The 13,203-nt window shown below is 38.6% G+C and overlaps 1 protein-coding gene across 2 annotated transcripts in view; it reads left to right on the forward strand.

Annotated features, from left to right (window-relative positions):
- Nucleotides 1-13,203, forward strand: part of LOC126412247 (phosphatidylinositol phosphatase PTPRQ-like) — a 452,520-nt gene that overhangs the window by 64,680 nt on the left and 374,637 nt on the right. For both annotated transcript variants that reach the window (XM_050081743.1, XM_050081744.1), the window contains exon 2: nucleotides 96-404. In XM_050081743.1, the coding sequence (XP_049937700.1) occupies nucleotides 96-404 (309 nt within the window). The remainder of the gene's footprint in view (nucleotides 1-95; nucleotides 405-13,203) is intronic.

Genomic DNA, 13,203 nt, shown 5'->3' on the forward strand with positions numbered 1-13,203 from the left:
ATTGAACATAGTTCTCTGACCATGTTGTCATGATTAATCATAGTCAATAGAATGTAAATGCTATCTTTTCATTCCAAGACTGTATTTTGTTTCAGACTCTGTGCAGAACCTTACTGTGTCAGATGTGACATCATCATCTTTTATTGTTTCTTGGGAGCCACCAGTCTATGGGACTGAATCTTTTATTGAAAGATATGTAGTTTACATAAATTGTTCAAATGAAACCTCAGAAGATTCTTGTGAGATGGACTGTTCACTAATTATAGACAGTGTAGATGCAGATCAGACTGTTTATATCTTCCAAAATGCTACACCTTTCACCACATATGAGGTGACAGTCCAACCAGAATCTAATTTAGGAAGTTGGTTGCCAGCTACTACAGGGCTACGTACTGATGAAGACTGTAAGTATATATCACAAATATGGAACATTTTCCTTTTTGTCACAATAAGGTTTGGAGAATTTTTAAACATAATTTTTGAATTTGTTATAAAATAAATATAATAGTGTGGATCATGTGCAAGAAAGAACAGTTAATCAGCACATTCCCTTAAAATGTAAGGCTCATATATAAAAAGGATTAACATGAATTATCAACACAGGAAAATGGCAGAGCAAGTAGAATATCAGGGGAAATGCTGCATCTTTGAGAATATCAGCCAGAAATCACTGAAATTGAACTTCTAGATGGATACAAATTAATATTGTACTACTAAGAAATATAAAAGGAAAAGAGGGTGCCTACACATGAAAATTATAACTAACTTCTGTGGTCTATGAATTAGTGAGTACTGTACTCTCTATTTCCTATATTAATTAGGCATTTATGCTGAACTCTGTGGTTGTAAATACAGTTTAGGTATTAACTAGCAAGCTGCATTGTCATTGTACAGGTATCACTAAGTATTTACAGCTGCACAGCTTGTTTGGCACAGTGGTAAGAAAATGTATACACAAATTTTCCTCAGGCACCCATCTGTCTATTATTGATAACTGTATAAAATCCCTACTGTATTTTCTGGGGTAAGTAGTGTTCATAAATACACAGAAAAATGTTGGTGGTAGTAATTTTAGGTATTAATGTAATGACCACAACCAGGAAGTGATTTAGTTGTATGATACAATGGCATTATTGTGATCTGTTGCTATGATATGAAATGAATCAGTTTAACAGTTATTCTACATTTTCTCACTGAAAATATGCCAACATGTTGACCATTTACAGCACTGTTGTAAGTTTTTATTTTTATTCCATACATATATGCATTGATTTGTACTTACTTCAATTCAGGCTCTCTCTCTCTCTCTCTCTCTCTCTCTCTCTCTAATGCACACACACACACACACACACACACACACACACACACACACACACACACACACACACACACACACACACACACACATGAACTGGAACGATGTTTATAGTGCTCATGACATGAATGAAAAATATAACAGATTCATGAACAATGTCAGTAGCATGTTTGAAAACTGTTTTCCTCTAAAAGTTATTCAAATTAAACATAAGTCTATAATAAAACCATGGATAACACAAGGAATGTAAGACAAAAAGGAAAATGTATCTGTTGATCAAGAACAGCCCCAATGCTGATGATTTAGCTAAATACAAGGAATAATGTAAAATATTAACAAAAGTAATTCAGACATCTAAACAAATGCACTACGAGAAGAAGATTGCAATGTCAGGGAAAAAAATAAAAACAATATGTGATATAGTGAAAGAAGAGACTGGTAGAACAAGAAAGGAACAGGAGCAAATAGCATTAATTGTGGGTGACACATTGGTAACCATTGGGCATAGTGTCGCAAATATATTTAACAAGTACTTTATATCTGTTACTGATAGAATGGGATTGTCAGCATCAGTAAATAATGCCTTTCAATTTCTGAAACTAGCCTTTACAAATAGCTTCATGTACATGAATATGTCACTCACTTTACCAAAAGAAATAACTTCCATAATAAAATCTTTAAAAACAAAGCATTCTAGTGGTTACAATGAAATATCAGCAAAGTTAATTAAGGCATGTTCTTCTGAGTTTAGTACAATTCTAAGTTACTTGTGTAACCAGTCAATTATAACTGGGACATTTCCTAACTGGCTAAAATATGCAGATGTGAAGCCTCTATTCAAGAAAGGGGATAAAAAGATACCATAAAACTACAGACTGATTTCACTTTTGCCAGCATTCTCAAAGATTTTAGAAAAAGTAATGTACAGGCAGCTTCTCAACCATCTGACCACAAATAATATATTATCAAGAACACAGTTTGGATTTCTGAAGGTTTCTGATATCGAGAATGCTATTTACACCTACAGTGAAAATGTACTTAATTCATTAAATAAAAAATTACAAGCAGCAGGTATTTTCTATGATTTGTCAAAGGCATTTGATTGTGTGAACCACAACATCCTTTTAAATAAATTAGAATTCTGTGGTGCCACGGGCAGTGCTGCAAAATGGTTCAAGTCATACCTTGCTAACAGGAAACAAAGGGTGTCAGTGCAAGGGACTAGTGAATTAAGTCCTCAGTCATCATCAGAAGTGGAAGAAATTACATGTGGTGTCCCACAAGGATACATCTTAGGGCCATTGCTTTTTCTTGTGTACATTAATGATCTCTCATCAGTTACACTGCCAGAAGAAGATTTCATTTTGTTTGCAGATGACACAAGTATTGCAATAAATAGTATGTTGAGTGTAGTTCTAGAAAGCTCTGCTAATGATAGTTTCATGGATATTAATAAATGGTTTAAAGCCAACTCACTGACATTAAACTTCGAAAAGGCTCACTATATGCAATTCAGAACCTGTAAGAGGTTTCCACCCAGCAAATGCATAAAGTATGAAGAAGAGCAGGTAGAAGAAGTTGACAGTCTTAAATTCCTAGGATTACAACTTAATAATAAATTCAGTTGGGAGGAGCACACCACAGAACTGCAGAAATTCCTTAAGGGTACAAATCTGTATTTGCAATTTGAGTGTTAGCAGACATAGATGACATAAAAATGAAAAAGCTTCCATACTTTGCCTACTTTCATTCCATAATGTCATATGGTATATACACTCCCTGAAATGGAAAAAAGAACACATTGACACCGGTGTGTCAGACCCACCATACTTGCTCCGAGCACTGCGAGAGGGCTGTACAAGCAATGATCACACGCATGGCACAGCGGACACACCAGGAACCGCGGTGTTGGCTGTCGAATGGCGCTAGCTGCGCAGCATTTGTGCACCGCCGCCGTCAGTGTCAGCCAGTTTGCCGTGGCATACGGAGCTCCATCGCAGTCTTTAACACTGGTAGCATGCCGCGACAGCGTGGACGTGAACCGTATGTGCAGTTGACGGACTTTGAGCGAGGGTGTATAGTGGGCATGCGGGAGGCCGGGTGGACGTACCGCCGAATTGCTCAACACGTGGGGCGTGAGGTCTCCACAGTACATCGATGTTGTCGCCAGTGGTCGGTGGAAGGTGCACGTGCCCGTCGACCTGGGACCGGACCCCAGCGACGCACGGATGCACGCCAAGACCGTAGGATCCTGTGCAGTGCCGTAGGGGACCGCACCGCCGCTTCCCAGCAAATTAGGGACACTGTTGCTCCTGGGGTATCGGCGAGGACCATTCGCAACCATCTCCATGAAGCTGGGCTACGGTCCCGCACACCGTTAGGCCGTCTTCCGCTCACGCCGCAACATCGTGCAGCCCGCCTCCAGTGGTGTCACGACAGGCGTGAATGGAGGGACGAATGGAGACGTGTCGTCTTCAGCGATGAGAGTCGCTTCTGCCTTGGTGCCAATGATGGTCGTATGCATGTTTGGCGCCGTGCAGGTGAGCGCCACAATCAGGACTGCATACGACCGAGGCACACAGGGCCAACACCCGGCATCATGGTGTGGGGAGCGATCTCCTACACTGGCCGTACACCACTGGTGATCGTCGAGGGGACACTGAATAGTGCACGGTACATCCAAACCGTCATCAAACCCATCGTTCTACCATTCCTAGACCGGCAAGGGAACTTGCTGTTCCAACAGGACAATGCACGTCCGCATGTATCCCGTGCGACCCAACGTGCTCTAGAAGGTGTAAGTCAACTACCCTGGCCAGCAAGATCTCCGGATCTGTCCCCCATTGAGCATGTTTGGGACTGGATGAAGCGTCGTCTCACGTGGTCTGCACGTCCAGCACGAACGCTGGTCCAACTGAGGCGCCAGGTGGAAATGGCATGGCAAGCCGTTCCACAGGACTACATCCAGCATCTCTACGATCGTCTCCATGGGAGAATAGCAGCCTGCATTGCTGCGAAAGGTGGATATACACTGTACTGGTGCTGACATTGTGCATGCTCTGTTGCCTGTGTCTATGTGCCTGTGGTTCTGTCAGTGTGATCATGTGATGTATCTGACCCCAGGAATGTGTCAATAAAGTTTCCCCTTCCCGGGACAATGAATTCATGGTGTTCTTATTTCAATTTCCAGGAGTGTATAATAGTTTGGAGTAACTCTTCAAGTCAAACAAAAGCTTACAGAGTCCAAAAGCATGTAATATGTGTTATTTGTGGAGTAAATTCACGGACGTCCTGTAGAAACCTCTTCAAAGAACTGGGTACACTAACTACTGTCTCTCAGTATATTTACTCCTTAATGAAATTTGTCCTAAATAATATATCTATTTTTCCAACAAACAGCTCAGTTTATACATACAACACCAGGAACAAAAATGATCTGCACAAGGACTTAAAAGCACTTACTTTAGTTCAAAAAGGGGTCCACTACTCAGGAACACTCATCTTCAATTTGCCAGCAAACATAAAAAATTTAGTTACAAATAAAGATCAGTTTAAAAGGAGCCTGAAAGACTTACTAGTGGGCAACTCCTTCTACTCCATTGGCGAATTTTTTAATAGAAACAAATGATGTATTGTATATACTCATACTATTAGTATTGTTATTTCAGCTTAAAAAATGATGTATTGTATATACTCATACATTAGTATTGTTGTTTCAGCTTTTAAAAAAAATAAATAAAATAAAAATAAATTGACATGTTCCACATCCATGAGGATCTCCTCGGCACGGATCTATGGAACGAAAAACTAATCTAATCTACACACACACACACAGACACACACACATCACAATTAGACTATATTATTACATATTTAGAAATTTTTCTGTGGAGTCATGGGAGTTGTCAAGCAGACATGACTCCAGATTGTGTTTGAAATTAATTTATTATCTTTTTATCATTGAGCAGATGCTCAGATTTGCAATGGGTGACTTCCACAGTCCTTCCTGTGTTACGATAAGACTGAGTAAAGAATAGTGTAACTCATTTCTCCTTCTAGTATTATGTTTGTGAATGTTGCTCTTGTTTTCAAATTCTGAAAGACTGTAGCATATGATTTCCAGTTCAGGGACAGGCCATTTTCAGAGGCTCAGTTATTAATTTTCAAGAAAATTTTATTTACAAGTGTTGAAGTTTCTACATTAGACTTGACTACAATACTTGCATCATCATCAAAGAGAACTATTTCTGCTTCTTTGATATATGATGACATATCATTTATATGCAACAAGAATATAAACAGACCCATTATTGATCCCTTTGCTAGATCTAGCTTATAGTAATGATACCACATTCTGAAGATCCTGTTTCATTGTGTACACTTTCTGTGATTCTTGATGTGACATACTGCATACTTTTAGTTAGATATTATGAAAACCAGTATCTAGCAAGATCTCTACCACAATATATGAGCTTCTTTAGGACAGTACAATGAACGGTGCAATCAAATACTTTTGTCGAGTCATGGAAGATACAAGGGTGCCCATATCATCCAGGGCAAGGGTGGTAGGAGTGGGGGTGGGATGGGAGGTGAGGGATGAGGCCACTCTCTAGCTATCAGTAAAAGAAAAAAAAAATGGCATAGCCAGTTGTCTTTCTTTCAAGAGAATAATTTAAAAGCTGGTATTATTCAAGTTTATAATAGTGCAGGAACTGGAACTTTTTAATGGGTACTAAAAGTCACCATTCATCTTTGAAAATATTGAAAACACTCCATACCCCCGGTCTTTTCCCACCCTCCCCCCAAAAACTACTGTGTGGGTGCTCTTGAGAAGATACATATGGGTCAAACACTCCATACCCCCAGGTCTTGTCCCACCCTCCCCCAAAAACTAATGTGTGGGTGCTCTTGAGAAGATACATATGGGTCAATAAAATCTTATGTAATCTGATTTATGAACTGAGCAAATAGCATGTTTCATGGAATGACCCTTTTTCAATTCCAAACTCAAACTAAGAGTGTTATTATGAGAGAGATGTGATATGGTTCATGCATATGTAATCTTCTCTAGTATGTTTGAGTGGTAGGTAAGAAGTGAGATTTGTCAATAATTATTAACATCTATCTTGCTACCTTTCTTGTAAATATGTCTGACAGTAGCACATTTCAACAATAGTAGGAAAAGCCTAGATTGATACACATTGTAAACATGCCCTGTTGAGTTGCAGGAAGACACAACAAAATGCAGGTTCACATTATAGCTTTTGGCCAAAGCCTTCCTCAGCAAAGAAAACACACATACATTCACACAAGCAAGTACATGTCATGCATCATGACTGCCATCACCAACAGCTCCAACCAGAAACATTTCTGTTTGTCTGGAAATACCCCCTGTAATAGTGATGTATTCTATTGGAACTAGAACAGTGAAATAAGTAATTCTGAATATGCAAAATGCGGGAATAAAGCAAGCTATATTTTAACATCTATTAAACTACATAGAACAGTTAATTACAGCCCATAGTTAAGGTAATGCATTAGAGTATACAAAGCACTGTCATAGAGGTCCATTACACTCCTTCCAATACACTTTGCCCCATACACACTCGCAAAATTAACCCCCCTCCCCCTTTGAACAGATATTTCAAATGTCACTTTCACAAGTCAAACCATATTGTCTCACTACCTTCCAAAATTTCTCCTTTTTCAAGGGTTTGGTTAGTATGTCTCTTCTGTGCGTAAATACTTCAGTATTTCCTTTCTCTTTGTGATCCCCTATAAAATAGTGCCTTATATTGATGTATTTGGTTCTGGCACTGGTAAATTGTTTCCAGCTACGTTTATGGCTCCCTTGTTGTCACAGATTATGTTGGTGCTTTCCATACTAATATTATGCCCTATATCACAATAGAGTCATGATCCACAGTGCTTCTTGAATTGTGTGTGACAGAGCTATATACTCAGCTTCTACAGTGCTCAAGGCTACTGATTTCTGTCTTCTACATGACCAAGGTATAAGTCCTCCCATTAATCTAAAACAACATCCAGTAATGGAATGTCTGCTCTCCTACTCGCTTCACCTAGCTGCTTGACCACAGCTCTCAAGCTTTATATTTATCATTTTACAATGTCTTAATTTATAGTCTGTTGTTTCCTTTAGATATCTAAATATCCATTTAACAGCTCTCCAGTGTTTCTGTCTTGGGCTTTTGCAGAATCTGCTTACAACACTTGTTCAGAAAGCAATATCAGGCTTTCATGTTTCTGACAAATATAAAAGGCTCCCTACTGCCTCTAAATGTGGTTAAGTTTCATTGTGCTACACTTGTTCATCATTGGTCATTAACTGGGTTCCTGATTCCATAGGTGTAGAAATGGGTTTACAGTCATTCAGGCCAAACAGTTTCAAAATTTTCTTTGTGTGTGACAATTGGTTATGTGTAACTCTTCTGTCTTCTTATTTTTAAAAATCTTCACACCTGAATAATATTTTAACCTCTCCCAAGTCATGCATGTTAATCTTGGTTTTTAACTGTCTTTCAAAATTGTTCATCTGTTCTTCATCTTTAGTTAGAATGAAGAAATCATCCATCCATGCAGCCAGTATTGTGACCTCTTCTTTCTTCTTCTACAACAAAGACGATGCTCTGCCTTAGATTGTTTCATACCCATCTTTAGCAAGGTTTTCATGAAAACACCCATTCCAGCAATGGCCACTCTGTTTCAGTCCATAAATACTTTTCTTTAATCATCAAATCTTCTCTTTTTCTATTTGAGTTTTTCTAGCTTCTTCTGGTGGGATCATGTATATTTCTTCATCTAATTTCTCATTTAAGTAAGCTGTTATCACATTCATTTGGTGAATTAGTACTTCTTGTTTTATCGCCAAGGCTAAAAGGTATCTAAGTGATTCATATTTTACCACTGGTTCAAATATTTCTCCGTAGTCTATCCCTTCTTTTTGTGAACATCCCTTGACTACAAGTCATACTTTATGTTTTGGTGCTGCACTCTCATGATTTTTTACACTAAACACCCACAGTGATGGTAATGGTTTTTTACATCCTGACATTTCAACCCACTTGAAAGTTTCATTTTGATAAAATGACTCTAATTCTCTTTCCACAGCTTCTCGCCATCACTGAAAGTTAGGACCACTCTTCAACTGTTGTAGGTTCATTATTAAAAGATTGGGCTGATACATACATTTCATAATCAGGGTATTCTTTAGATTTAGATACATGAGAAGAACATCTCAAAATATTTTCTTTCTCTTCTTGATCCTCTACAACTTCATCTTCATAGTATGTATGTATGTATTCATTGTCACCTTCTTCTTCCCCTTCTTCATTTTCTGTTTCTTATCCAGAATTGGTATTTCTTGAACTTGATGATGTTGAAGAAGTGGCTGTACTCTCTTGACTATACTCTTTCATTTTGTTTTTATCATTCCCAAGGAATACAGCATCTCTACTAGTCAGTATCTCTTTATTCATACGATTCATGAGTCAGTACCCTGTGAGTCTTCACAATAGCCTACAAAAATATATTTTTTAGACTTTGGGTCCCAATTTCCCATCAATTGTTTCAGGATTTGTACCACAGCTTTGCATTCAAAAACTTTTAACTTACTTAGATTTTACTTCTTCCCTATCCACACTTTGTACGGGGTTCTATGTTTTACCACTTTGGTAAGCAATCAAATACACAACTGTTGATACCATCTCTGCCCAAAAGCATTACGGTAACCCAGCATCAATCAACATATCAACATACTTCTTGCTTTTTCAAATGTAGTCCTATTTGCTCTCTCTGCTACTTCATTCTGGGCTGGACTGTATCTGGTGATGGTTTGATGACTAATTCATAACTCCTTCAAATGTTTCTTGAATTTTTGATTGGTATACTCTGTCCCATTATCAGATCTCACAGTTTTTAATCTTCTTTTCCATTTCTCTTTCTACCATATTATGAAAGTTCTAAAAAAATATCACTCACTTGATCTTGAGAACTTAGAAAATAAACATTGTTAAATCTAGAATAGTAGTCTATAAAGGTAACAAAACAATGACTTCTTCCTATAGATTCACACTCCATCTATCCACAAACATCTGTATGTATTAACTGCAAGACGTTTGTACTTCTGCTATGGTTGACTTAAAGGGTAGTTTAGTCTGTTCCCCTTGTATACATATTTTGCATATTTCTTTACATTTATTGCAATCTTCCATTCCATGACATGCATTTTCTGTTTAGGTGCCCAGTCGTCTATGCCATAAGAAACCTACATTTTGCAGAGTACACATAATGGTTTGCAACTTCATCTATGCCTTTAGCAGTATCTAAGTTGAAAATTCCCCTTTCATTTGTTGCCTTAGCTGTAACTTCCCCATATTGGCTAACTATTTTGCTACATTTACATCAAAGGTTACTCTGTTTCCCTTCTTGGCTATTTCACTTACAGGTAATAACATAACTGCAACATCTTTTACATAGCAAACATCATGTACTATAATATTTTCTTGTTCTACATTAAGATAAATTTTCCCAGCAAGCTCACGCTGTGCCTGGAACCATCCACATCTGTGGGTTATACCAATATGCATTTTTTTAGCAACATCATAAAGAGCTGTTTTGTCTCTAATAATATGCACTGATGCTCCTGAATCTAATATCCATTCTGGTTCTCTATTACTAATTTCTCCAAATGGGTAATAAATTTAGAGTGCCTTACCCTGATCAGCAATTCTCCTCTCTGGACTATTTGCGTCCTACCTTTCTTTCTTTATACTTGGCTTTTGCAGCATGGGGATATGATGTTACCCATCTGCTGACAGTTGTAGCTCTTGGCTGGTTTCTTCTTTTTGTCTTAGAATAAACTTGTTTTCTTCTCTGAATTGTCACAATGACTACTTTTCACTTCCTGTAGGATCTTCACTTTTATGCTGTCTCCCATAATCAGTATGCTTGAGCTTTCTAACACCATAATTGTGGATGCCTGTTACTCGGGCATTTCTGCTAACAATAATGTACTGACCCATTCATTGTCAATCTCCAACCTAATGATCCTTAATTGATTCAATGTAGATATTATCTTTTTGACATATTCATCCACATTTTTGCAGTTATCAGTAGAGTGATTATAAGTTCATAGAGTAATCCAACTTTTCTTGTAAGACCACCATCTTCCAGTGTACACTGTAACTTGTCCCAAACTTCTTTTGCCATCACAGCTTTCCTCTATGTGCACATATTTTAATGAATCAATCAATAATATCAGCTTTGATCTTTTCTTCTGGTCCTTATTTGTGTAATTTTGCTCATTGGGCTTCACTGTACCATTGACTATGTCTCATAAGTTATCCAAGTGTAAATATCCTACCACAACAAATTTCCAAGTAGCATTGTTCTCACAACCCACATGTCTCTCTGTTCATGGTATTTGTGCCACACTCATTTTCACAATTATTTTTACTGGTAGTAATGGCAATATTAAACTACACCACAATCAGCTCATCGTGATAGTTTCACTACGCACTTCCACGACTATTGTAGTGATATTTCCTTCTATATGTCAGAATACTTACTGTGAATGCATTTGCTTGTGCCCATGCCCATAACCTGTTGAAACAAGCACAGAAAAATAAGTAATTCTGAGTATAAACAGTGCTGGAATAAGGCAAGATCCATTTTAACATCCATTACATAGAACAATGCATTTCAGTCAATAGTTAATGCTACATCACAGAGTATACAAAACACAGTTGTAGAGGTCCATTACACTCCCATGCAGTACACTTTGTCACATGCATATTCACATACAAAATTATTGTTCATATATCCCCAGCATATTCCATCTCTCTCTCTCTCTCTCTCTCTCTCTCTCTCTCTCTCTCTCTCTCCCTCTCCCTCTCCCTCTCCTTCTCCCTCTCCCTCTCCCTCCCACTCTCTCTCGCTCTCTCTCTCTCTCTTTCTCTCTCTCTCTCTCTCTCTCTCTCTCTATCTCCCCCTCTCCCTCTCTCTCTCTCTCTCCCACTCTCTCTCTCTCTCTCTCTCTCTCTCTCTCTCTCTCTCTCTCTCACACACACACACACACACACACACACACACACACACACACCCTCAGGCACAGACATACCTAAAATCCTAGTTGGTCAACACTTGTAACATATAAGATGAACCAGCTACTTTGCAACTAATTAACCCCTCAAGCCAAGGGCCTGAATATGTGCTTGCATAATGTAAGTGTCCTCACTGTTGGTATCCTGACCACTTATTCACTAGCTGCAATCTAATAGGTTAAACTGTTTGCTCTGCCATTTATTGACAGTGGCAATACTACTCCATCAGCTAACTGTAGACATATCTGTGCTGAGCTGTGTTTAAGATCTTTGTCTGAAAATTTGCAAGTTGGACAAAATCAAAAGTTTTTTCTTACAGTCTGAGTGATGCTCTTGAACATGAAATGATGCAGCCAAATATTTTGCATAGCATTACATCAGAGCAAATTACTGTGATTCTCAGTGAACTGATGAATGAATTACACAGTTTAAAAGACAGTGGAGTGACCTTGGTATTGATGATGACAGTGATACTGACTCTCTGGAACAAATGCTCAAAAAAGACTGAAGGAGAAACTATGGATATTAAGAATGAGATTGAATCATAATGTGTGTATGAGTATGGGTTGTAATACAGGAATGTTGACATAAGGAAGTTTGGCTCTGGCTGTGGATCATGCACAGATAGCTAAGGTGGTTAAAGTGACCACTCATGTAAAGCATGTAATCTGGGTTTGAGTCCTGGCCCATAATGAATTTTCATTATCATCATCCCCTTAACAACTGATGGTTGTCTGTATTCACAACAGTTAATACATTTCATGTAAGTTAATTATACTATCTACCTGAAAGTCAATCAGTGTCACCCATCCATTACCAACATTAGCCGAATATGCAAGGGCAATGCTTATGAGGCTTCAGACACAGCCTACAGATCAGGGGAAAATTATGAGGCTTCTGAAAATTGTCCCATGGCTCATTGGCTGTCAAAAGCTCTTGCCATGTGGCTTACCTTGTGGCATACCCCACACAGTGCATCTACTTTCAGGGGCAGTCACATTGAATACGCACAAAATAAAGATTGGGGCAGTACCGAGTTACAGATGTGGAAGGAGAGCAACACCAAAAACCTGATATATACCACACCCATGGATTATGATGCTTTGATTGACTTGAACCCACTGAACCCAATGTGAGCAAACACAGGGAGCACTGTCATGTCACTGTATTCAAATTATTAACAGTGTCAACAAATGGCAGTTTCACACAAAGCAAGGCCACCTGGCTCACTCCAAAGGGCACTGGTGTCTGTTTACCATGCACTCCTAACTTTGTCACCTGCCAATAGGCGGACAATATATCTTTTGTGGCCTCTGTAAGATCATGTGATTCTGCAATCTTGGCAGTTTGAGCTAATGAAGGGTCAGACAATCCCAGTACCCTAGCCAGGACCTTGGATTGATCCTTAACTGGATGATCACATCCCTTCTGAGAGAGTCCACATATAAGGCAGTACATTGAGAACATCCGAACTAATGCTTACATGAGACACCATGCAGGTAAGTGGCCCATGGCTCATATGATTTCTCAGGACACTTGTGATGCTGGTTAAACTGCAACCGTGCTGCCACTACATGGGTTTGATGACTAAAATACTGCATGAGTAACTGACATAGAACCTCAAAAATAAGTTTCTAAGGCTTGGTAGAGGGCTTCAAATTCTGTAAGATCTTGTAAAATGCTACAGTGATGGATACTAAGCTTACAAGCTGGATTGAGGATACACTGTATGCGGTAGTGCAGCAAGAACTGGTGAAGGTAATTCTT

Source organism: Schistocerca serialis, chromosome 7 (assembly GCF_023864345.2).
Source record: "Schistocerca serialis cubense isolate TAMUIC-IGC-003099 chromosome 7, iqSchSeri2.2, whole genome shotgun sequence".
Classification (NCBI taxonomy): domain Eukaryota; kingdom Metazoa; phylum Arthropoda; class Insecta; order Orthoptera; family Acrididae; genus Schistocerca; species Schistocerca serialis.